The following is a 25,501-nucleotide window of genomic DNA, read 5'->3' on the forward strand; positions in this document are numbered from 1 at the left end:
CCTCCCGGCTCCTGTGCCACGAGTTCATCCTCTCCGAGACCCAGCAGCACTTGGTCCTGCCCAGCATCCAGCCCACGGGGCAGAGCCTGCATCCCTCGGCCTCTGTGGACAGACAGACAGACGGACAGACAGACGGACCCCGGCGCGCTGAGGCGCCGTGTGGGGGACTGGGGGGGGCTCCAGTTTGGGGAGGGGGCATCGATGGGACCCCCGGGGGCTGGGGGGTTACCTCGCGGGGGGCACAGGATCCTCTTCAGCTCCCTGAAGGTGCCGTCCAGGCTGGCACAGGGGGGTCTCAGGGACGTGTTCCCCCACCCCGAGCTCGCCTCGGGCTGTGCCCTCTCTGCCACCCACCAGGACACTGGGACAGGAGGATGCCCAGCCCGGTCAGGGGCACTGGGGGGGTGGGAAGGGGCAGAGGGGTCCGGGTGCCCCTTCCCACCCCCCAAACTCACCACCAGAGCACCAGGGACAGCGCCAGGGCAGCCGTGAGGGCCCCGAGGAGGCAGCGGGGACGGCGGGGGGGGGCTGTGGTGGGGACCCCCCGAGGTTCTGGAAAGCCAGATCCTACAGCTGGGGGGTGGAAAAGAGCACCCGTCACACCTTCACCCACCCAGAGCCCGGGGCAGGGGGTCCTGGGGCAAAGCACCCTGGTGAGACCCCCCCAAACCCCTGCAGCCCCCCTGCACAGGAGCAGGAGGAGCTGGGTGCCCCCAAAACATCCCCCTGCTCCCTCTGTTGGGGGGTCCCAGCTCGGGGGGTGGGACAGCAGCCAACCACAGCCCCGAGAAACCCCCCCCAGCCCCTCCTCCCTCAATTCCTGCCTCAGTTTCCCCACCCTGAGCAGCTCTTGGGGACCCCAGGGGTGACATCACCCCCTGTCCCCGAGTCCCTCTTCCCCCCCCGATCTGGGGGGGCCCAGCGGACACGACCCCCCCCAGTACCTGCCCCCGGGGAGGACGGGGGGCTCCCCGCAGCCCCTCGTTTCCTCCACTGCTCTAAGGCCGTGTAGCCGTCCTGGTCCTCCATGTCCCGCCGCTCAGGGCCGGGGACCCGCAGTGGTCACACGGGGGAAGGGACAGGAAGCCAAAGCGCCGCTGCCCCCCCGGGCTGGTGTGAACTGGCAGTGGGTTCGGAGCTTCCTGTACCCAAACCAAAGCCCCACAACTGCTGGGGGGACTCGTCCTGACGGCCCCGAGGGGTGGGGGGTCGGGGGTCTGTGTCCAGAGGAAGGAAACCCATGGGAAGGGACAAGGAGGACAAGGAGCTGGGAGAGAGAAATCACTCCTCACATCCCCCTAAAATGGTGAAAATAAGAGATCAAGGTGTTGATCGTGATCTCTAAGAGATGAGAATCGATAAAATACCATCAAAAGGAGCGCAAAATGAGAGAATTGCTCAATAAAGCACCAGTTCTGTCCAAAAATAGACGCGGATTCACAGAGCTCATGCCTGGTTTTCCCAGCCGTGTCTGTAGGGTAACATTGGCTCAGCAGGAAGCCCCACTTCTCTTGCCCCCTAATGAGGAGCAATTTTATTAGGCTAATTAATCACTGGTTAATTAGTCCCTGATCTCCTTTTTTTCTCTGCCAGGCACAGGCCAGCACGGGCTCCGCAGGCTGCAGGGCTGCTGCGTCCTGCTGGGGCTTGACCCATAGGTTTTATTTGCCCCTAAAACGGGAAAACGGCCCCAAATCCCTTCACCCGAGTGGAGGAGGGGACAGAGTTCTGGCAGAAAACTCCAAAAGTCGATTTTGCCCAGTTTGGGAAGAACAAACCAAACAGAAGTGAGGTGGGACCCCCCAGCAGCACTTCCCCGAAGCCCTCCCCGGGGTGCTGGAGGGTGACTGGGCACACTGGGAGCACTGGGAGGGGGCTCAGCCCTCCGTCAGCCCCGGGAGCTCCAAGGCTCCGAGAGCCGGGATGGAACGCGGCGGAGGGAGCAGGGGAAGGGACGGGGCTGCCGGCGCTGGACGGGGCACGTGAGACGGCGGGGAAGGCAATAAACAGCAAAACGGCGACGAAAGATAAAACTCGGCGGCGGCGAAAGGGCCAGTGAGTCACACACGTCCCATTTCACACCCACACGGCACAGCCACGGCGGGGGGATCGAAAAACAGCCAATGGGAAGCGTCGGAGAGCCCCCGGTAGCCAATGGGAAGCGTCGAAGGGCCCCGGCAGCCAATGGGAAGCAACGTGTCCTGATGTCAATTAAACCACATTGAGAAGCTGCTGGAGAAGAGCAAAGAACAATTGAAATTGCGTCAGTTGGAGAGTTTGTTTGCTAGTTTGTGACTAAACCGACCCTACCACGAAATCTCACAGTCACTGAGAGCTGCCCTGCGAGGTGAGTACTCCAGAGCAGCTCCTGGGCTGCCAAACTCGGGGTGGTGGGTGCTCCCTGCCCACAGTGAGCCACGGCTGGGACAGGGCTGAGCCCCCACATCATGGTCTTGTCTCTGGGGGGGCTGCAATGACCACCTGATTAATTAAACGTGGCACGTTGAAGGGGAAGGGGGGAATAAACGCCAAAAGTCACAGTTTTACAGCTGGGTTTGGTGAGGCTTTTGCTGCCATGGGGCTGGTTTGAGTGTCTGCTGCGGGGTTGGGCTGGTTTGTCATTTTTGCTGCCTTCTAAGAGCTTCTGCAGTGGTTTTGTTGGTTTTTTTCAGCCACTTGTTGCTGACGGGGGTTGCTTCTTGGGAAGAGAAATGAGAAAGTCGTGGTGAAAAGAGGCAAATAATAATATAAAAAGGACTTTAATTTGTTTCAGTTGAGTGGAATGAACAGTGATTTTGGGGGGAGCTGGAGCGAACCAGCTGGAAACCACAGTGGGCTTGGGAAGGATTGAACCTGGGCAGGAGCTCGGGCTGCACCAGGGGGGGTCTTACAATGTGAACCTTCGTGGGTCCTTTTAAGGGAATTTGTTGAAGTTGTACAGTCATCATAAAGGAGCAAAAATGACAGTGGGACTGGGTGAATCAGTAACTGCACTGGGTCTCTTTTAGCTTCAAATTGACACTTCAGTTTTGCAAATGTTAAAACCTTCACCAGCCCACTGGTTTCTGGCTCAGAATTGGGTTTGGGAGGGATTAAACCTGGCCAGGAGCTCGGGCTGCCCCAGGGGGGGTCTTACAATGTGAACCTTTGGGGGTCTTTTTAAGGGAATTTGTTGAATTTGTTCAGTTGACACTGGGAGGCAGAAATTAAAGTAGGACTGAAATTGTGGCTTGAAATGAGGGGTCTGAACCTGTGCACGTGGACTTCTGCCAAGTCACAAGATATGACTTCCTTTAATTTCTGAGCTTTGTCCTGTTCAGCTTTGGAAACCTTGAGGGTGCGGAAGCACCACCCTCTTCTGGCTCATCCTGTTTTTGTTCCTTTCTCCTACCAATTTAACCCTCCCACTGCTCTGGAAACGCTGCATCTGAACACTCCTTGAGTTTGCTCCTGCAAATCCCCTCTGAGGGAACGGCTTTGTGCTTTTTTTCCACATCCATTTACCCACAAACCAACCTGCCCCTTTGCAGCTTTCAGAGCTCACCTTGCAATGAAATATTGCTGTTTTATCAGGACACATTCCTGATGAGCTTCTGTTGGTCCATTTGGTGCTGGTAATAACTTACACAAGACCCAAGAGGACCAAAAGCTGCTGCCCCTGTTGGTTGGGGGTGCAAGGAACCAGGTCGTGCTTGTGCAACAGTGGGCATGGGGAGGGGGGGGAACCAGAGCAAAAGAAGCTCGTGGGGAGCCACAAACAGAAAACCCAAGCAGAACAGCTGCTGTGAGCTGTTACAACCTGCTTTCCACCCTGTGTGTTTTTGCAAAAGGGCCCCCAAAGCGCAAACTCTGCTCCAAGCCCTCGGTGCCTTTTCCCCCCCTGAGCCCTGAACAGGCTCCTGTCCCCTGCAAACCTGTGAGCTCTCAATGACTTATTTATTTAATAGTTAAAGTGCTTTTAAACTTGTCTTTTTCTTTCCTTTCTACTTAATTTGTTGTTTTTTTTTTTCTCCTTGATCTTTGTCCCTCCTTTCTCTTTCCCTTCCTTATCTTTTCCCCTCCCCTCTCTCTGTCCTTTGTACCACCTCCTCTCCCAGATGTGTGTTCAGCCCTGCCAGATGGTGCCCCTTGGCACAACGACAACGCTGAGAGCCAGTGCCAGCCCCACAGAGGCTGTTGTGGCTGGCTGGGCTGTGGCCCAGGAGGTCTCAGCTCCCTGCAGGTCCCCTCAGCCTCTCCTCTCCTTCCACCCCAGGCTGCCGAGTGCTTCCACCCCACAGAGCCCAGGGAATGTCAGCCCCGGGCCCTGAGGCTTCTCTGCAAGGATGGGGGAAGGAACTCAAAAGCCAAATTCTTCAGGCCAAGAGGAAGCCCTGAACATCTGCAGTGATTCAAAGGAACAGTCCAAATGTGGTAATGCTGGGAAAACCCCAAACGTTCCAAGGGAGGACGAGGGGTGGGAAGAGCATCTCGCTCTGGGGGGCACCAGTGGGGGAGCCTGGATGGGCCTGGGTGGGGCTGGGGATGGACTGAGGGTCCAGCACAGGAGGGCAAAGCAGAGGGGAGAGGAGCCAGGCCATCCTCACCCTGCTCTTTCCTGCCTCAGGGTCCTACAGAACCGAGTCAGACTGGAGAACATCCCCCAAGGTGCGTGTTCTCCTGGCTCTGAGTGTGTTCCTGGGGATCCTCAGCTTGAGCCTGCTCGTAACACTGACTGGTGAGTCCCACCCAGACACCCCCATGGGGAGGATCCGGGCCAGGCACCTCCGCTCTGGGAGGTGGGAGGATCCCAGGACCTTCTTGGCATCAAGGGAGGCTCCCAAAGTGAGTGACTCCCCTTTTTCCCTGCACTTTGCTCCAGGCACCTGCTCCTCACTCGGTCACACCTTTCCCAAGAGCATCATCCCCCAGTTTCCTCTTCCAGCTGCTGGAATAAACCAAGGAATCAACCCCATTTTGCTGCTTTTCAGGGCTGCCCACGTGTCTGACTCAGCTTTCTGTGTTTCAGTTCTCGGTGTGAGACCCCCTTTCTCTGAGCCAGAATTCTCCCACGTGTGCCCAGACAACTGGCCTGGTTTCCAAGGAAAATGTTATTATTTTTCTGAGCCTGAGGGCAACTGGACCACAGGCCGGGAAAGGTGTGAGGCCCTGGGAGCTTCACTGGCCACCATAAGCACAAGGGCTGAACTGGTGAGGACTGGGATGAACTGGTGAGGACTGGGATGAACTGGTGAGGACTGGGCTTGAGCCTCTGCAGCAGCACTGGGGTGGGAAACACAGGGAAAACAAGAGGATAAATCAGCCCCAAACCCCCCAGGCTGGCCCCAAAGTGCTGCCAGTGCTGGAGCCGGGAGCCAAGCCCTTGGGAAAAGCCCCAGGCCTGGCTGGGGGTGGGCACAGGAGGGAAAGAGGAGGTGGGGAAGACAAGACTGGCCAAAGCCAACGTTTCTTTGCCTTCCAGGCCTTCCTTCTGCGCTATAAAGGCGAAGCAAACCACTGGATCGGGCTGGGAATGAGGGATAAGGGCTGGGAGTGGATCAATGGCACGGCCTTGAACGGCAGGTGGGTCCCTGTGTCCGTGCTGGAGCCCCGGGGTGGGCCCCAGGGATTTCCTGGAGTCTGGGATGCCCCATCCTGGGATGGGCACCTTCTCCTGCCCCGTGTCCAGGCAGCTCCTGGCTTTCCATGGGGGGTTGGGATGGGCCGAGGTCGCTGCCCCCCAACCCTGATCAGAGTATTGGAGACCCCCCCAGCCAAAGCCCTTCTCTGCCAGAGAGGAAATCCAAGCTCTTCTTAATTTCTGGGGGGAGTTTTCTTCTTTTCCTTTTCCCTTTCTCACTCTGGTCCCATTGGCATTTGCAGGTTTGAGGTGAGGGGTGTGGGGCCCTGCGGGTACCTCGATGACTGGTGGATCAGCTCGTCCCTGTGCCACACGGAGAAGAACTGGATCTGCAGCCTCCCCGACGACTATGAACTCTGGAAGGGGAAAATAGGAGACCCCAAACCAAGACTTTCAGCCTAAATGTCTGACCAGATGAAAGAGCTTCACCCCAGCACTGCAACTGAAATTTTCGGGGTGAATACAAAAAATCAGGTAAATGGAACTGGTGCTATCCCCCATCCTTTGGACCTTTTGAGCAGCACAAGTGTGGTTTGCACCACAGAAAACTTGCTCAAAAGGTTCGCACAAATGCAACTGGTATTTATACAATTTGCCTTAAACGCATATTTATATGACTACAACATTTATGTAACCATATTTATATGAGTACGACATTTATGTAACCATATTTATATGAGTACAACATTTATGTAACCATATTTATATGAGGACGACATTTATGTAGCCATAGCTCAGGCCGGTGCTTCTCTTGGCCCTCCATTTCGGTGGGGGGTAAATCAGCCTTTTTTCACACTGTTTTCAGCCTTATTTCAAGTTTTTTCTGCGGTGGCCGCGGTTTGGGGGCGGTTTTGGGGTCAGAAAGGAGCCTTTTAGTGTCCGTTCTCACTCTCCTGGAACTTCCGCATCACTCCCGCTCTTCTCACCATCGGCGCGTGCTGATTGGCCGATTAAACCACGCCCCCTCACTCCCATTGGCCGCTCCTCCCGTAAGGGGGGTACTTTTGAATTAGATGATCAATGGAGCACAGAGGCGTGAGAACGGAATCATATTAGGATGTGAGACCAGCCAGAGTGGGGTACAATGGAACTTCATGGCACAGGCTAATTGTAAGGTCCATTGTGCTTTTCAGCAAGTCAGCTTGATATTCCCTATTATCAGAGCTGAGTTTTTCCTTGGTTTTGCTACATATTGCAAGATAGATACATCTACCCTTGAAACACAATGGTAGAGGTCATACATAGGGGTGAGAAAGATGATGATGGGAGGAAGATTATGTGGGCAGGGGTCGCTTGCCCCTTGCCCCACAAGTAGGGCATGCGCAGACTGTTGCCATGAGGTAATGATCAGGCGGTGTTTGGCTGCCATTCAGGCATCACCTTATACTGCGTACTGGCCCTACGTAGTGTAATGTGGAACTGATAAAAATGGGGTGTCGGAGCTGCTGAGTTGAGCGATACTCATCCTACCACCAAGACTGTGTTGCTCCGCGGGGACGCCCGCTAAGCATGGGTACCGACCAGCTGCTGCAGATCCTGACAGCCCTGGCCTGTCTGTGTGGGTAAGCACAGTTTTTGATAGGAAGCAACTGAGAGAACAAACTTTTTAATATCCTTTTAGTGTTCCTTTAATTCCCCTTTTATGTTTATAGTATTATTTTTTCCTTTAGTTTCCCTTTTTACTAACCAATATCGTGTTATCTATAATATTGTGTTAAGATCCTTTTTTGGTATCCCTTTTTCACTAGTTAATACTGTATTAAATGCTGTTCGTAGTATTTGTTTTAATGCCACCCGATAAGATAGTTACTTTGTATCCTTTTTTAGTTTTTAATTCCTCTTGCTAAGTTTATTACTAGTATTATTATTCTCACTGTAATAAAAGATATTTTGTGTGCTTGAGTATTTTTTGGCACTTGTCTTTATTCCGGACATGTATCCGAACGTACTGCTACAAGGGGGAAGTTTAGAAAGGATAAAGAGGAAAGAAAGACAAAAGAAAAGAAGAAAAATAAGAGAAAAAGCCGAGTTTAAACATTCAGTAAATGTGTGAGTCCCTGAGAGCTCGCAGGTCAAAGGCAGGGGAAGTGTTTGCAGGGGACAGGAGCCTGTTCAGGGCTCAGGAGCTGCTGCTGCCCAAAGGGAGGAAACGCACTGAGGGCTCGGAGCAGAGTTTGTGCTTTGGGGCCTTTGCCAAGAACCCGCAGGAGGGAAAGCAGTTCCAGCCAGGGGGGCCCAGGGGCTCCCAGCACGGGCCCAGGGGTTCCCAGTCACCCCCAGGATGGGCCCAGGGGCTCCCAGTCACCCCCAGCATGGGCCCAGTCACCCCCAGGATGATCTCAGTCACTTTTAGTCACTCCCAGTCTGATCCCAGCATGATCCCAGTCACTCCCAGTCTGATTCCATTCTCTCCTGGTAGGTCCAAGTTCCCCCCTGCAAGTTCCCAGTTGCTCCCAGTCAGTCCCAGTATAATTCTGGTGTTTCCCATTATATCTCAGTTGCCCCCAGTGTGGTCCCACTCACTCCCAGTCATTTCCAGTAGCTTCCAGCATGATTCCAGTTGCTCACAGCCACTCCCAGTCACCCCCAGTGTGGTCCCAGTCACTCCCAGGATGGCTGTAGGCACTCCCAGTATATCCCAGTTGCCCTCAGCATGCTCACAGTCATACCCAGTTGACTTCCACTTGCCCCACAATGCTTCCAGTTCCCATCAGTACAATCCCAGTCACTCCCAGTCTATGCCAGTTGCCTCCAGTATGCACCCTGTCACTCCCAGTTACTCCCAGTTCCACCATACTTCCAGCATGGCCCCACTGGCTCCCAGTTCCACCCTGTGTAGTTTTACTCATTCCCAGTATGATCCTGGGTACTGACAGTCACTCCCAGGATGGTTCCAGTATGGCCCTGGTCACTCCCACTAGGATCCCAGTCTCTCCCAGTCACTCCAAATAGGATCCAAGTCACTCCCAATTGGATCCCAGTTACCCCCAAGGTGGTCTCAGTTGCTTCCAGTATGATCCCAGTTGCCCCCAGTGTGGTTCCAGTTGCTCCCATTTCCCCCTTCTGTGCTTCCAGTCACTCCCAGTATCATCCTTGTCACTCCCAGCCACTCCCAGTAGATCCCACTTGCCTCCAACATGCTCCCAGTCAGCCCCACTATCATCTCAGTCACTTTTAGTCATGCCCAGTATCATCCCACTATTATTCCAGTCACTCCCAGTACGATACCAGTCTCTCCTAGTAGGATCCAAGTTACCCCCTGCATGGTCCCAGTTGCTCCCAGTCACCCCACTCGAGTTCCACTCCCTCCCAGTCCCTCCCAGGACCATCCCAGTAGCTCCCAGTGACACCCCAGATGGTGGCACTCACACCCAGGATGAACCCAGACATGCCCTGGCACTCCCAGGATAAAGCCATTTGCCCCCAGCAGGGTCCCAGTTCCTCCCAGTCACTGACTATGGTTCCAGTTGCTCCCAGGATGATCCCTGGCACTCCCAGTCACTCCCACTATGATCCCAGTCAGTCTCAGTATGATCCCAGTCACTCCTAGTCTCTCCCAGTATACCTCAGTTGAAGTCAATGTGGTCCCACTCACTCCCAGTTGCTCCCAGTATCTTCCAGCATAATCCCAGTTGCTCACAGCCACTCCCAGTCACTCCCAGTGTGGTCCTAGTTGCTCCCAGTTTTTCTACTGTGATCCCAGTTGCTCCCAGTTGCCCTGAGCAGAGACCCAGTTGTTTCCAGTATGATCCCTGTCTGATCCCAGTCTGATCCCAGTAATATCCCAGTATTATCCCAGTACAATCACAGTTGTCCCCAGCATGGGCCAAGTTGCTCCCAGTTGCCTCCAGCACAGATCCAGTCAATCCAAGTGTGATGCCAGTCTTCCCCCAGCATGGTCCCAGTCAATCCCAGTTGCCCCCAGCGTGGTTCCAGTTGCTCCCATTCGCCCCTCCTATGGTTCCACTCACTCCCAAACATTCCCAGTATATCCCAGTTTTCCCCAACATGCTCCCAGTTGCTCCCAGTATGATCCCAGTTGCCCCAGTTCTGGTCCCGCTGGCTCCAGTCCAGGTCTCGGTGTATCCCGGTGTCCCCCCTGTCCCCCCACCCCGCTCTCACCCCCTTTTCTCTTCCCACAGAGCTCCTGAGCCGCCGGCGGCCGCAGCCCCTCCCCGTGGCCTCGGGCCCAGCCGGGACCCCCCAGTCCAGCCCCACCTGCACTTTGGGGGGTCGTGTGTCCCCCCCGGTCCTGCTTTTGTTCACACCCCAGCCGGCTCCTCCCAGTGTTCCCAGTAAAGCTTCCCAGTTCTCTGCAGTCCCGGTTTTTGGGGGGGCAGAGAGGGGGCTCTGAAAATCCCAGGAATGGGGGGGTTTGGGCACTTCCAGACCCACAAAATCCTTTGAACAGGACTTTTGGGGACATTCAGACCCCAGAAATCTTGGGAACATGGGGGTTCTCCTAGATCCCAGAAGTTGACCTTGACCCCAAAATATTGGACAAGAGGGGCTTGGACACTCCTAGACCATGAAACGCATGGGAATAGGGGGTTGGGGCATGCCCAGACCCTAAAAATCCCCGAGAAAGTTTGCTTGGGCACATCCAGAGCCAAAAATATTGGAAAAGAGGGGACTGGACACTCCCAGACCCTAAAAGTCCCAGGCAGAGTGGGATTTGGAAAACGTCACAGCCCCAGAATCCCAGGAACTGGAAATTATTGGGCACTCGGGGCCACCCAGAACCTCATCCCCACGTATCCAGGCCAACCCAAACGCCAACCCCAGGAATCCGGGAACTCCCAGAACCCACCTTGGACCCCCCAAGGCCCGGGCAGGGTCAGCAGCAGCAGCCAATGGGAGCGAGCGCTGTTGGTGCGTCATCAGCTGCCGGGCAGACCCGTCCGGAACGGAGCCCTCCCCGAGCTCAGCCAATCAGAGAACGCCCTCAACTCATTTTGGGGACCCGTGGGAGCTCCGGGAGCCCGGGATGGGCGGTTTTGGGGGTTCCCTGAGCTTTGGGAGCCCTGGCTGGGCATTTTTGGTGGGCCCTGAGCTCCCCCCTCCCCCGCAGCCCACGGACCCCCCGAACCCCCCAGCCCCGGGGCTGCCGCGGGGGCCCCCAACGGCCCTCAGCCAATCCCAAAGCGCCCACGCCGCCCGCGCCCAATCCCAGCGCGCCGCGCTGATGACTCATCAGTCGCCGGGAAGACGCCTCGAAAAAAGGGCCCCAACTGCGCCCTCAGCCAAGCCCAGCGCGCCCCAAATCCCCCAAACGGCGCCGCCCGGCTGGTTTTGGGCTGTCAGCAGCTGTCCGGCGCTGGGCATGGAGCGTGTGCGGGGAGCTGGGGCCGTGCTGGCGGTGCTGGTGGTGCTGGGAGCCCCCCCGGCTGCGGGCGAGGAGCTGTCGGGTGAGCGGGGGGGTGGGAAAGAGGGGAAGAAAAGAAGAAAAGAGGGGGTGGGAGCCCCAAAAATGTGAGGACGAGGGGGGTCGGAAGGCTCGGACTGAGTGGGAGGGGGGTGGGAGCCCTAAAGTAAGGTCAGGGGGTCTGGGGATTGTGGGGCAGGTGGGACAGGGGTGGGAGAGGGGGGCAAAAGGGTGTGGGAGAGCAGGCAGAGGGGTGCCCTGGGGGTCCCTGGGTGTCCCTTGAGCCCTGGAGCGGTTCCCTGGGGCTCTGGGGGGTCGAATCTGCAGTGGGAGGGTCCCCAACCCCCCTGTCCATCTCCGGGGGGCTGATGGGGGGGTTCCCCCCCAGCCAAGAGCCGGTGCTGGGGCATCCGTTGGGGCAGAGAGGGGTGGGAAAGGGGGGTCCGGGGTGGCTCCCTGAGCTCCCACCCTGCTGTGGGGGGCTGGGGGATGATGGGGGGGGACGGGGCACCCCCTGACCCATGTCCTGCACACACAGGGGTGTTCCAGTTGTTGTCTCCGAGCGAGTGTCACTTCATCAACGGCACCGAGCGGGTGAGGCTCGTGGACAGGTACATCTGCAACCGGGAGCAGCTCCTGCACTTCGACAGTGATGTGGGGGTCTATGTGGGGGACACCCCGTTTGGGGAGATCCAAGCCAGGTACTTCAACAGCAACCCAGAAATCATTGAGCGTAAACGGGCTGAGGTGGACACGTTCTGCCGGCACAACTACGAGGTGTACACTCCACCTGCTATGGAGAGGAGAGGTGAGCGTGGGGCACAGCGGGTCCCCTGGGCCCTCCCCCGGGAATGACCCTGGAGCCCCTCAAACCCTCACTGGGAATCACCCCAGACCCCACAGCCCTCCCTGTGCCCATCCCCTTGCCTTTTCCCCACTCCCAGTTCCTCCCAGTCCGTCCCAGTGTCTCCCAGTCCTTCCAATGCTCCCTAGTCACTCCCAGTCCATTCCAGTTATTCAGAGTCCATCCCAGTCCATCCCAGTCTCTCCCAGTGCCCCCCCCGCGTCTCCACCCCGCTGGGGCCACCGAGCTCCCGCCCCTCAGCCAATCCCAGCGCGTCCCTCTGATGACGCTCCAGTTGCCAGGCAGACCCAAACCAAAGACTTCCCTCACCACGACTCAGCCTCCCAGTCCCCATCGCTTCCTTCCCAGTCCACACCAGTCACTCCCAGTCCACACCAGTCACTCCCAGTCCCTCTCACCCAACTCCCAGACCCTCTCAGTCCATTCCCAGTCGTTCTCACTTCACTCCCACATCTCCCAACTCTCTCCTCAGTGCCCCCCCAGCCCAGCCCCTTCTCCCCCACTCTATTCCCAGTCCCTCCCACTGCCATCCCAGTCCCTCCCACTGCCATCCCAGTCCCTCCCAGTGCCCTCCAAGGCCTCTGCCTTCCCTCCCAGTACCCCCCAGCTGAGCCCAGTGTCTCCCCCGTCCCTGCCAGTGCCCCCCAGCGTGTCCATCTCGCTGGTGCCGTCGAGCTCCCAGCCCGGCCCCGGCCGCCTGCTCTGCTCCGTGATGGATTTCTACCCTGCGCCGGTGCAGGTGAGGTGGTTCCAGGATGGGCAGGAGCTGCCGGAGCACGTGGTGGCCACCGACGTGGTCCCCAACGGGGACTGGACCTACCAGGTGCTGGTGCTGCTGGAAATCCCCCCCCGGCGCGGGGTCACCTACAGCTGCCAGGTGGAGCACGTCAGCCTGGAGCACCCCCTCAGCCGGCACTGGGGTACGGCCCGGCCCCCCCAGCACCGGGGGCACACTGGCAGGGGGGCTGGGGGGGAAAGGGGGCGACTGGGGGCGACTGGGAGGAAGTCTGGGGGGGAATGGGAAGGGTTTGGGGGGCAATGGAGAGGCTGAGAAGGAGGTTGTGGGTGCTGGGAGGGCTGAGAGGGGCCTTGGGGAGTCTTGGGGGCAACTGGGAGGGAGTTTTCAGGAGTGGTCTGGAAAGGCTGGAAGGAACCTTGTGAGGTCTTGGGTTGACTGGGAGGGGTTCAGAGAAGTCTTAAGGGGGCTGGGAAGGGACTGGGAAGGGTTTCAGGGGGGCCCTGGGGGTGATGGGAGGGATTGGGAGGGTCCTAAAGGGGATGGGGGGGCTTTTTGGGATCCCAGAGGAACTGGGAAGGGACTGGCAGGAGATTTCAGGGAGTCCTCGGTGGGCTGGGAGAGACTAAGATGGTGTTTGTGGGGTCCTGGGTTGTCTCTGGGAGGTTTTGGGGGTGCTGACCCCCCCGGCTCCCCCCAGAGATGCCACCGGACACCGTCCGCAGCAAGATCCTGGTGGGGGTCGGGGGCTTCGTCTTGGGCTTGGTCTTCCTGGCGCTGGGGCTCGGCTTCTACCTGCGGGAGAAGGTAAAGGGGGGTCCCCAAATGGGGGTCGTGTCCCCACCTTTCCCAGAGCTTGTGGGCCCCCCCTGTCCCCCCAACCCCTTTGTTCTCACCCCCTTTTCTCTCCCCACAGAGCTCCTGAGCCGCTGGCGGCCGCAACCCCTCCTCGTGGCCCTGGGACCCCCCAGTCCATCCCCACGCTGAGTTTGGGGGGTCGTGTGTCCCCCCCAGCCCTGCTTTTATTCTGACCCCAGCCGGCTGTTCCCAGTGTTCCCAGTAAAGCTTCCCAGTTCTCCCCAGTCCCTGTTACTGGGGGCAGTGAGGGCAGGGGGGAGGGGATCCCTGTCACAGCTTTACTTCTTCTAAAAAACCAAGCAGGAATTTTTCTTTGCCCTGCCCCACTGGAAAAGAAAGATGTTGAATGGGGGAGGGGGCTTTGCCTTGGGTGACTCACACCCACAAAGGAACTGGCCCAGCCCACATTGCAGGTTGGGAGCCCTCAGAGGGCTCTGGGGGAGTGGAGTTTTTTGCTTTCTCCTGGGCAAAGGGCAAGGCCCTTCACTTTGGCCTTAACTCAGGCAAGGGCTGTGTTGGAGAGGCTCCGAGGTCCTTTTGTTCTCGGCCTGCTCATCTGGCTGTTTGCTGGTTCCCGTTTGCCTTCGTTTCCTGCGCCCTGTTCTGCCCCCAGCCCGGACCTGCTCGGACTTCACGGGACAGGTTTGACCCCCTGTACCAGGGTGAATTTATGCTGATACTTCTGGTCTGTGTTTGGCCCTGCCACCTGTGAAAGCTTTGCTCTTTCCCTGCCAAGTTATGGGAAAACAAGCCCTGATAAATGGGAAAGTTGTCCTTGAAGAGAGCTTCTTGTATAAACTGTTGTAATTGGCATTCTGTGATTGGCCAGTTGTCCTCCAAGGTCGCTTGAAGGAGAGTTTGAGGAGGAGGATGAGGAAGGCTTGGCCCCAGACTCAATTAAGAAAGACCCCCAAAACACACTGTGTGTGTGTGAGGGGATTTCCCAAGTTCTCACGTGCACAGAAGGGAGGCACTGACATAACGGGGGGTGGGACTCAGGGCCTCGGGCTGGGCAGTGCTGGCCACTCCTGGGAGGCTGTGGCCACTCAGTTAATTGTATAAAAAGCAGACAGTGCTTTCTTGGGGAGAGCTAACTTCACACCAAGGACAACGTTGCCTTTGGCAGGGACACCTGCCAGTTTGTGAACTTACTGACTCTCCAAGGATGCAGCTTCTGCTCTGGGTAATTATAGGCCTGCTAGGTCAGTAAGAGAACTTTATGGGCAACAGCTGGGGAACTGGGGGCTTATTTCTCTCCTCCTTCCTCCCTTTTGGGTTTGTTCGTTTTGTTGGCCACCTCTTGGTAATAAATATTGGTTTTTGTTAAGCTTTTAATGGTGTCTTGGTTTTGAGTTTCAGTATGGTTTTGAACCCTCCCTAATACAATCAGGAACAGCGTGGCCAGCAGGTCCAAGGAAGTGATTCTTCCCCTGGACTCAGCACTGCTGAGGCCACCCCTGGAGTGCTGTGTCCAGTTCTGGGCCCTCAGTTCAGGAAGGATATTGAGGTCCTGGAGCAGGTCCAGAGGAGGGCAACGAGGATGGGGAAGGGGCTGGAGCACAAGTCCTATGAGGAGAGGCTGAGGGAGCTGGGGCTGTTCAGCCTGGAGAAGAGGAGGCTCAGGGGAGACCTCCTCACTCTCTACAACTCCCTGACAGGAGGGGGGAGCCAGGGGGCTGTTGGTCTCTTTTCCCAGGTAACCATCAGCAAGACAAGAGGGCATGGTCTCAAGTTGTGCCAGGGGAGGTTTAGGTTAGATATTAGAAAGAATTTCTTTCCAGAGAGGGTGGTCAGACATTGGAATGGGCTGCCCAGGGAAGTGGTGGATTCCCAGTCCCTGGAGATTTTTAAAAAGAGACTGGATGTGGCATCAGTGCCATGGCCTAGTAACTGCAGCGGTGTTGGATCAAGGGTTGGACTTGATGATCCCTGTGGGGTCCCTTCCAACCCAGCTGATTCTATGATTCTATAAGGAACTCGTGGTTCACAGAAGCAGCAAAGCAGGCAAAGTGTTACAGAATCCCAGAATGAAAGAATGTGCGAGTTGGAAGGGACCCCACAGGGATCATCAAGTCCAACCCTCAGCCCTGCAAAGGCCTATCCCCAAGAGTCACAGCCTGTGCCCCAGAGGATCATCCAAACTCTCCTGGAGCTCTGTCAGCCTTGGTGCTGTGCCCACTGCCCTGGGGAGCCTGTTCAGTGCCAACCAGCCTGGGGGGGAAGAACCTCTTTCTAACATCCAACCTGAGCCTGCCCTGACACAACTCCAGGCCGTTCCCTGGGGGCTGTCCCTGGTCCCCCCAGAGCAGAGCTCAGGGCCTGCCCCTCCTCTGCCCCTCCTGAGGAAGTTGGAACTGCCATGAGGTCTCCCCTCAGTCTCCTCTTGTGCAGCTGAACACCCCAAGTGCCCTGAGCTGCTCCTCCTAAGGCTTCCCCTGCAGAGCCTTCCCCATCCTGGTGGCCTCCTTTGGACACTCTCGACTGGCTCAATCTCTTCCTTCCATTGTGTCCCCCCAGAGTGCCCCACTATTGAGGTGAGGCCGCCCCAGGGCAGAGCAGAGCGGGACAATCCCCTCCCTGGCCCGGCCATGCTGGGCCTGATGCCCCCAGGACAGGGTTGTCCCTCCTGGCTGCCAGGGCACTGCTGACTCCTGGCCAAGTGGGCACCCCCAGGACCCCCAGGGCCCTTTCCCAGCACTGCTCTCCAGCCTCTCATTCCCACTCTGTCCCCACATCTGGGGTTGCCCCATCCCAGGGGCAGAATCCGGCACTGCCCCTTGTTGAACTTCCATGGGTGGTGATTCCCAGCCCTGGGATCTGTCCAGGTCTCTCTGCAGGGCCTCCCTGCCCTCCAGGGACTCAGCAGCTCCTCCCAGGTTGGGCTCATCTGCAAACTTGCTCCGTGTCCCTTCCAGTGCTGTGCCCAAGTCACGGATGGAGATGTTGGAGAGCACAGGGCCCAGGTGGAGCCCTGGGGAACCCCCTAGTGACCCCCATCTGATGTCCCCCAGTCACTGCCACCCTCTGTGCCTGACCCGGGAGCCCATTGCTCGCCCAGCACAGGGTGTGTTTATCCAGCTCTGGGCTGGACACTTTGTCCAGAGGGATCTGGGCACGGACACTATGGGAAGCTTCACTGAAACCCAAAAAGGTCCCATCAACTGCCTTCCCTTGATCAGCCAGGGGGTGATGTTGTCATAAAGTAACTCAGGTTTGATCAGCAGGCCTTTCCTCTGGGGAAGCCGTGCTGGCTGTGATACCCCACAGCAGGGTGGGAGCTCAGGGGCCACCCCAGACCCCCCTTTTCCCACCTTTTCCCCCGTGGCCACTGCAGCACTGGCTGTTGGGTGGAGGGGAACCCCCCATCAGCCCCCCAGGGATGGACAGGGGGTTTGGGGACCCCCCAGTGCAGATCCAACCCCCCCAGAGCCCCAGGGAACTGCTCCAGGGCTCAAGTGATGGGGACACCAAGGGACCCCCATGGGACTCCTCTTCCTGCTGTCCCACCCCCGTTTTCTGCCCCTCTCCCACCCCTTTCCTATGGTCTCCCCAGCCCCCAGACCCCCTCTGCACTCAGTTGGGGTCTCCCGTCCCTCTCCCAATAACTTTGGGGTCCCAACACTCCTCACACTCAGTTTTGGGCTCTCAGCCCACCACTTTTCCCTTCTCTCCCACCCCTTTCCTATTGTCCCACTAAACCACAGCTTCCCTGTGCTCCCTTTGGGGGTCCCACCCCTTTGGCCCCTCAGCTGAAGGGGTCCCACGCCCCCTTTTTCCCACCTTTTCTCCCCTTTCCTGCTCCCTTTTCCCCATCCCCCCTGTGGCAGGGGGAGTTCAAGGCTCAGACAAAGTTGATGGGAGAAGTCCTGCCCTGGAGTCCCGAGGGGCAGAACGGACTCCCTGGCTTTCTAAACTCCTGCTCCCAGAGGAGCCTGGGGGCAGCTGGATCCAATCTCAGCCTTGGGTTATGCCAATGTTTTGAATTTAAGGAATTATAGAGATGGGATTGAACCAGTTTTGTCCCACAGGTTTTAATGATGGAAAAGCAGTTACATTTATATCAATGAACTACTTATTACTAATAATGATCAGACAAAAGGACTAAACCAGAATTATTTATTACACAACATACACACTAAAACTACCAGTAGTGCAGGATAAGATATGACAGGGCAATACACTAAAGCAATTGTTGAAGCAATTCTACTAAAGGTGGCAAACAAGCAAGAATTTTTAATTAGAGATGGATGGAACTCCCCCAGAGCAGCGCTCGTGGGGAGATCTCTGCTCTCAACCTCCAACAGTGACCTTGGGGGGTCCCCAGCCAAGGCAGGAATCTCCACACACCCCCCAAGAAGGGTTCTGTTGGAAGAACCTGCCCCTGGGACAGGGGACTGGCCCTTTCTGGTAGAAACCCATGGACTGACAGTCCTTGGACTCCAGGGCTTCCCTCACCATCAGGGGCTTCATTTGGGGTGAAACCAGTCTGGGGTCCAACATCTCCTGCCTTGGCCTGGCCCCCTCTCAGCTCAGCACTGACCCCTTTGCAAATGGGGCATTGTCTTGGTGCCATTGCAGGGGGATGTCCTGCCCCAGTGTCCCAGTGTTCCTTTAATTCCCAGAGGCCCTGCAGTGTCCCAGTGGCCCCTTGATTCCATGACCTTCGGAAACACCTCAGGGTTCCTTTGGTTCCATGAGGCCCCCATGTCCCAAAGGCCCCTGGATTCCAGGAATTCCGCAGTGTCACAAGGTTCCTTTTTTTCCATAGGGCCCTGCAGTGTCCCAGTTGTGCCTTGATTCCAGGAGTATCCAAATTCTCCCGGGGTTCCTTTGGTCTCAGGAGGTCCCGCTCGAAGGCTTCACACAAAATCAGCATTTTTCTACAATCTTCAGCTGGGATTAAATGCATATTCAAGTGATTACAACATCTATTGATGCATATTAATAACAGGCGGAGTAGAGGTGGAGCTCAGGCGGGGCTTGGGGCGGTGTTTCTCTTGGCCCTCAATCCTGAGGGTACTTCCACTCTTCCTCCATGGCTCTGGGGGCTTCAACTCATCTCCCTCAGCCTGACCTTCCTTCTCTTCCATTGGCCTTGACCCGCTCACTGAAGCTTGGAAAAAGCCCTGACTCCCGGCATATTCCTCCTATTCAAAAGTCTCCCTGATCCTGCTGTCTCTCTAATTTATCCCCTCGAGGCCTAGGACATGTTCCTGTACTATTCTCTGAAGCTTTGCTCCAGTCAGTAGAACAGAACGAGCACAGATGGTCTTGGATGTTGGTAGCTTGTTAGCAGGCCCCAATTTCTGAGTTAACTCTTTTGGGCCTGGCCTCCTGTTTCCCCAGGGACACAGCCCGGGCCCGGCTGTTCCCATTCCCATTCCAGGGGTTTGCATTCCTGTTCCAGGTGTTCCCATCCCGTTCTAGTTGTTCCCATCCCATTCCTATTGTCCCCATTCCAGTTCCAGGTGTTCCCATTCCCATTCAAAGTGTTCCCATTCCATGTGTTCAAATTCCCATTCCATGTGTTCCAATGCCCTTTCCAGGTGTTCCATCCCATTTTAGGTGTCCCCATTCCCATTCCTATTGTCCGTCCTCCCATTCCTGGTGTTCCCATCCCACTTCTGTTTTCCCCATTCCCAGTTCTTGGTGTTCCCATTTATATTCCAGGTGTCTCCATTCCCATACCTATTGTCCCCATTCCCATTCCAGGTGTTCCCATCCCACCTCTGTTTTCCCTATTCCCATTCCAGGTGTCTCCATTCCCATTCGAGGTGTCCCCATTCCAATTCCTGGTGTCCCCAGTCTGCTCCCAATGTTCCCATTCCCATTCCAGGTGTCCCCATTCCAATCCCAGGTGATCCCATTCCCATTCCTGGTGTTCCCAACCTGCTCCCGATGTTGCCATTCCCATTCCCAATGTTCCCATTCCCATTCCAGGTGTCCCCATTCCCATTCCTGGTGTCCCCATTCCCAATCCTGCTGCCCCCATTCCCATTCCAGGTGTTTCCATTCCCATTCCTGGTGTCCCCATTCCCAATCCTGCTGTCCCCATTCCCATTCCATGTGTTCCTATTCCAATTCCAGGTGTTCCCATTCCAGGTGTTTCTATTCCAGTTCCAGGTGTTCCCATTCCCATTCCTGGTGTCACCATTTCCATTCCAGGTGTTCCCATTCCCATTCCAGGTGTTCCCATTCCAGGTGTCCCCATTCCAATTTCAGGTGTCCCCATTCCAATTCCAGGTGTTCCCATTCCCATTCCAGGTGTTTCCATTCCCATTCCAGGTGTTCCCATTCCAGGTGTTTCTATTCCAGTTCCAGGTGTTCCCATTCCCATTCCTGCTGCCCCCATTCCCATTCCAGGTGTTTCCACTCCCATTCCAGGTGTTTCCATTCCAGGTGTCTCCATTCCAATTCCAGTTGTTCCCATTCCTGGTGTCCCCATTTCCAATCCAGGTGTTCCCATTCCCGTTCCAGGTGTCCCCATTCCAATTTCAGGTGTCCCCATTTCAATTCCAGGTGTTCCCATTCCCATTCCAGATGTTCCTATTCCCATTCCAGGTGTTCCCATTCCAGGTGTTTCTAATCCAGTTCCAGGTATTCCCATTCCCATTCCTGCTGCCCCCATTCCCATTCGAGGTGTTCCCATTCCCATTCCTGGTGTCCCCATTCCCATTGCAGGTGTCCCCATTGCCATTCCAGGTGTTCCCATTCCAGATGTCTCCATTCCAATTCCAGGTGTTCCCATTCCAGGTGTCCCCATTTCCATTCCAGGTGTTCCCATTCCCATTCCAGGTGTTCCTTCCCCGTTCCACGTGTCCCCATTCCCATTCCTGCTGCCCCCATTCCCATTCCTAGTGTCCCCAATCTGCTCCCAATGTCCCAATTCCCATTCCAGGTGTTCCCATTCCCATTCCTGTTGTTCCCATCCCATTGCTATTGTCCCCATCCCATTCCTGATGTCCCCATTCCCATCCCAGGCATTCTCATTCCCATTCCAGGTGTTCCATCCCATTCTAGGTGTCACTGCTGTCATTTCCCCTGCTGGTTTACCTTTAAACCAGCACACCAGGTCTGTGCCCAACGGGGGTCCCTGTGGATCATCCAACGCGGGTCCTCCCATGGCTGATGGAGTTGGAGCAGCGGCCGAAGCTCTTCCCGCAGTCGGGGCACTCGGGGCTTCTCTTACCGGTGGGTCCGTTGGTGGGAGGTCAAGGCAGAGCTGTCCCTGAAGCTCTTCCCACACTCCCCACACTTGTGAGGCCTCTCCCTGATGTGGATGCGAAGGTGGGTGTAGAGGGTGGAGCTGTCCCACATTCCCTACACGTGTAGGGCTGTTCCCCAGTGGGGATGTGCTGGTGGCTGAGCAGCTTGGTGCTTGTGCAGAAGCTCTTCCCACATTCCAAGCACTTGTAGGACCATTCCCTGGTGTGGATGCAACGGTGTTTGCAAAGGCTGGAGCTGTCCCTGAAGCTCTTCCCACACTCCCCACACGTGTAGGGCCGTTCCCACTGTGGATCATCTGGTGTCGGAGCAGGTTGGAGCTCTGAGTGAAGCTCTTCCCACATTCCCGACACGTGTAGGGCCTTTCCCCACTGTGGATCCTCTGGTGTCGGAGCAGGGTGGAGCTCTGATTGAAGTTCATCCCACATTCCTCACACATGTACGGCCTTTCCCCAGTGTGGATCATCTGGTGTCGGAGCAGGTGGGAGAGGAGAGTGAAGCTCTTCCCACATTCCTCACACATGTAGGGCCTTTCCCCACTGTGGATCATCTGGTGGCTGAGGAGGTGGGAGCTCTGTTTGAAGCTCTTCCTACACTCCTCACACGTGTAGGGCCGTTCCCCAGTGTGGATGCGACGGTGGTTGCGGAGGGTGGAGCTCTGCCTGAAGCTCTTCCCACACTCCCCACACGTGTAGGGCCGTTCCCCAGTGTGGATGTGCTGGTGCCTCAAGAGGCTGGATCTCTTGCTGAAGATCTTCCCACATTCCAAGCACCTGAAGGGTTTCTCCCTGCTGGGAGGCTGCTCAGGGACCACCAGCTCGCAGCTCCGCCTCAAGCTCCGGCCGCCTTCCCGGCACACGCTGGCTCTTTCCTCCTCACAGCCCCCTGGGCTGGCTTTGGAGCCCCTCCTGCGGGGGCATCTCCGGCCCTTTTCCTCCCCGCTGCCTTCCTGCGCCGGGGAGCCCTTCAAAACGGCCTCTCCCACCAGGCTCTGCCGGGGGGATTTGTCCTCCGCGCTCTCCGGCCTCACCTCGGGGCCTGGGGCAGGAACCAACAAGGACACGCAGGGGATTTGCCTCCGGCCCACAGGGAAGCCCAAGGACATCCCCCCAACTCCGGCCCCGGCAGGACGGCCACAAAAGACAAAAGACCCACCCAAAGGGGCACTGACTTCCTCCTCACCTGCCTGGGGGGCCCAAGGCATCTTCCTCTTCCTCGCAGCCTCCTCCTCCATCCGCCCAAGCTTTGGGAAGCAGAAATCCTGATGGGGGGGAAAACAAGGGGTGAGCGCGTTGTCCTGGGGGTTCCTCCTGCCCAAGTCCAGCTCTAGGACTCACCGGGCATCCTGTGTCCATAAAAACCCCCAAAACAACAACATTCAGCCCAAAATCCCCTCCCAGGAGTTCCCCCTCTCTGCTCTCTGGGGTTAGGGGGGTCCCCCCTGTCTGGCCTGATGGCACTTCTGCCTGCATTGGGGGTCCCCCTTCTCTGGGCTGCCGGGGGTCCCGCGGCTCCAGGGGGTTCCCACTCTCCGGGGTCCCCTTTAGTGTTGCCAGGGGGGTCCCAGGGCTCACTTCTCCCCACTCTGCCTCCCGGGGCCGGCCGGCCCTCCTCTCTCGGCTCCCACCCTCGCAAACCTCTTGGCGCTCTCGGCTCCCCCCCCGCCTCAAGGCCCCCCCTCCTCTCCACACTCCAAGGCCTTCCCCCTCTCCGGGACCCCCGCTTAAGGGGCCCGGCGCTCCCTCTCTGCTCCCCCCCCTCCAGCATTCCGGGGGTCCCCCAGCTCCGGGATCGCCCCTCTCCGCTCTCCCCACTCCGCGGCTACCGGGGTTCCCCCCCGGCTCTCACGGGGGCCCCCAAACCGCTCTCGCCCCCCCCGCCATTGCCCAGCCACCGCCAGGACCTTTTGGCTGCTCTTCTTTGTGCTCCCGCTCGGCTCCTCCCTCGGCTGGGCCGCCGCTTTTGGCGGGTTTCCTCCTCCGGGATCCGCCCCCTGCAGCCCTTCCCCCCCTGGACCAGCCCCCTTGGGCCCCCCTTGGGCCCCCCTTGCCCAATAAGTCTGATTATACAGACAAGCAATTGGTTTTAATCCACAAAACCCAAATGTATAACCCAGCACCCTGGGGCATGAACAAAGTGGTTTTCCTTGGGCCCCCCCCGAGTCCAAAGTAAAGGGAGAGGGGAAAAAACCTGCTGGTGGGAGAGCTGTTGCAGTCTGGTCAGAAGTGGTGATTGCAGTCCAGTTGAGGGTGGTGGTCTCAGTCTAGTTGAGAGTGGTGAGCTGCAGCCTTCCTCTGGATCCCACGAGTGGTGGAAAGGTTCTGAAACTCCAGGTTTATATATTCTCCAGTTCAGGCAGGAATGGTCAGTGATTCCCTCAGAGCGGGGAATTCCATAAAAGGATGCTTAGTTCTTCCCTCAGAGCGGGGAATTCCATAAAAGGATATGAGGATTCTCAGAGCAGGGAATTCCATAAAAGGATATGGGGACTGGAGTACCCAACACACCTCGCAGGCCCCCCCGCCTATCCCCGGACAACAGTTCCTGGGAAAATGGCATGGAAGGCCATAGAATACACACTTTTGGGCTACACCCATCCAGTGAGGAATCGGTCCCAGCTGTTCTAACTAGGACACTGTGTCCGTCATCGCTGCCATCATCATCATCATCGGCCTCGTGGCAGTCGGTGTCTGGAAGCTCCGATCCGGTAACTCCCGGGATGGGGGTCGGCAAGGGGCACGGATCCGCCCGGCAGCATTCCGGGGATCCTGTGCCATGGGTGCTGATCCCACTTTCTTTCTATAGGGAAGAGGGAGGGGAATGGATACGACCCCGTGCCCACCAGTGAGTCCCAGCAGCGTGTGTGGATCCAGATCCTCTGTGCAGGGATCCCAGGATGGATGCCGGGATTCCAGAGGGGAATGGGGGCCTAATGGCTGGAGCGGGATTGGAAGGGGATTGCAGCTCAGGGCAGGATTCCAGAGTGGGATCAGGTGGAATTGTGGACTGGGATCAGGGCTGGATTCTGGAGTGGGATTGGCGTGGGATGGATGGAGTGGGATTCGGGTGGGATGGATGGAGTGGGATTGGGGTGGGATGGACGGAGCAGGATCAGGAGGGATTCCAGAGCAGTTCCTACTCTCCCTGGGCTCCACAGCCGGCTCCATCCCCTGGGATGGGAACAGGGACATGGTGACTCCTTTCCCCGCTCTCATCCCAGCAGGAATCACAGCCTGAGCAATCCCGGAGCTGGATCCATTCCTTTCCCTCTCACTGTGGAAAGGCAGGAGCTGCTGGCAGAGCTCATCCCGCTACTCCAACCCACCCCGGCCCCCCTGCGGCTCTTCCCGATGGATCAACTTCCTGCTTTTTCCCGTGTGAAACCCAGGACCACAATTATTCCTGAGGCTTTAATTTGGGTGTGAAAATCTCCTGCTTTGGGCAATAAATCCCGGCTCCTCCTCTGGCATCCGGCAGTTCCTCTGTGGGAACCAGGAATGGGAATGGAGACACTGAGGACAGGGATGGGTACACTGGGGACAGGCTGGGGCCACCAGGATTTGGAATGGGGACATTGGGACTGGGATGGGGACATTGGGGACAGGGATGGGGACACTGGGAGTAGGTTGCAGACATCAGGAATGGAAATGGGAACACCAGGAGACAATGGGGAATGGGGACACCAGGAGCAGGATGGGATGACCAGGAGAAGGTTGGGGACACTGGAACAGGCTGGGGTCATCAGGAATGGGATGGAGACACCAGGAATAGCAATGGAGACATTGGGAGCCGGTTGGGGACAGCAGGAACTGGGAATGGGGACACACGGAAATGGGAATGCGGAAAATAGAGCTGGGATGGGAACATCAGGAATGGGAATGGGGACACCAGGAATGGGAATGGGGACACCAGGAATGGGAATGAGGACCTGGAGGACAATGCTGGGGACACTGGGAGCAGCCTGGGGAGAGCAGGAACTGGGATGGCAACACCAGGAAAGGGAATGGGGACATCGGCAGCAGGTTGGAGACACCAGGGACTGGGAATGGGGACATCAGGAATGGGATGGTCACACTGGGAATAGGAACACCGGGAATGGGAACACCAGGAATGGAGTGGGAACATGAGGGACCAGGATGTGGACACTGGGGACTGATGGAGAGGAGCAGAGACCCCAGACTCACCTAAACCCCTCCCAGAACTGAGGACCAAGAGAAGCTCCGCCTGAGCTCCGCCCGAGCTTTGCCCATTATTAATATGCATAGATAGATGTTGTGATCAGATGAATATGATTTATCATATTTAATCATATATGAAAATTGTATACAACCCCGATATTGTGTGAAACTCTCGACCAAGTTCTCTGTGGTGCGAACCACGCTCGCTGTCGACGTTGGCAATAAATCCCTTTGCTGCTCAAAGATCCAAAGTCTCTGAGCAGTTCTTCGGACTGGGTTTTTCAGCATCACAGAGGCAAAGGCACACACTGACGGATCCCCTCAGAGGGCAACATTCTCACCAAAGCTCCCCTCTCAGCTTCCTTTACACTGACCTCTGACTGCAGGGACCTCCTTCCCACTCTGCTGATGCTTCTCAGGTTCTGAACCACCCGGAAAAAACCCAAATGCCAAGGGATGTGCTTAGATTCACCAAGGATACAGCCCACCAGAATTAACATCTGATTCACACTGGTAGGAAAATGCTCAACTTGCTTGTCCTCCCTCCAGTGCCAAAGGCCCCCCCACTGCTTGCATCCCACCTGGAAAGAACAAGAAGACGCTCACAGAACGACCTTTGAAGAGAAGTGCCTGTCACAACTGCAAGGAGGGATGC

General features: G+C 57.0%; 2 protein-coding genes and 1 long non-coding RNA gene across 3 annotated transcripts; all 3 read left to right on the forward strand.

Annotated features, from left to right (window-relative positions):
• Nucleotides 1-2,188: 2,188 nt before the first annotated feature.
• LOC108644070 lies at nucleotides 2,189-4,746 on the forward strand. The gene is made up of 3 exons (XR_003915604.1): nucleotides 2,189-2,347; nucleotides 4,256-4,413; nucleotides 4,607-4,746. It is a non-coding gene; the product is annotated as an uncharacterized LOC108644070 (long non-coding RNA).
• Nucleotides 4,747-4,791: 45 nt separating this feature from the next.
• On the forward strand, nucleotides 4,792-6,211 carry LOC108639309 (C-type lectin domain family 2 member D-like; the record flags this gene model as incomplete). Its single annotated transcript, XM_029958270.1, has 3 exons — nucleotides 4,792-5,190; nucleotides 5,462-5,562; nucleotides 5,863-6,211. Coding segments are annotated over 3 exons (660 nt in total), but the record flags the coding sequence as incomplete, so codon positions are not given.
• Nucleotides 6,212-10,898: 4,687 nt separating this feature from the next.
• On the forward strand, nucleotides 10,899-13,511 carry LOC108642758 (class II histocompatibility antigen, B-L beta chain-like). The gene is made up of 5 exons (XM_029958273.1): nucleotides 10,899-11,028; nucleotides 11,524-11,799; nucleotides 12,489-12,770; nucleotides 13,287-13,444; nucleotides 13,503-13,511. Exons 1-5 carry the CDS (start codon nucleotides 10,944-10,946, stop codon nucleotides 13,509-13,511), a joined length of 810 nt encoding a protein of 269 aa, XP_029814133.1. The 5' UTR covers nucleotides 10,899-10,943.
• Nucleotides 13,512-25,501: the final 11,990 nt, after the last annotated feature.

This window comes from Manacus vitellinus, unplaced genomic scaffold (assembly GCF_001715985.3).
Source record: "Manacus vitellinus isolate BGI_N305 unplaced genomic scaffold, ASM171598v3 ctg7180002432842_pilon, whole genome shotgun sequence".
Lineage (NCBI taxonomy): Eukaryota > Metazoa > Chordata > Aves > Passeriformes > Pipridae > Manacus > Manacus vitellinus.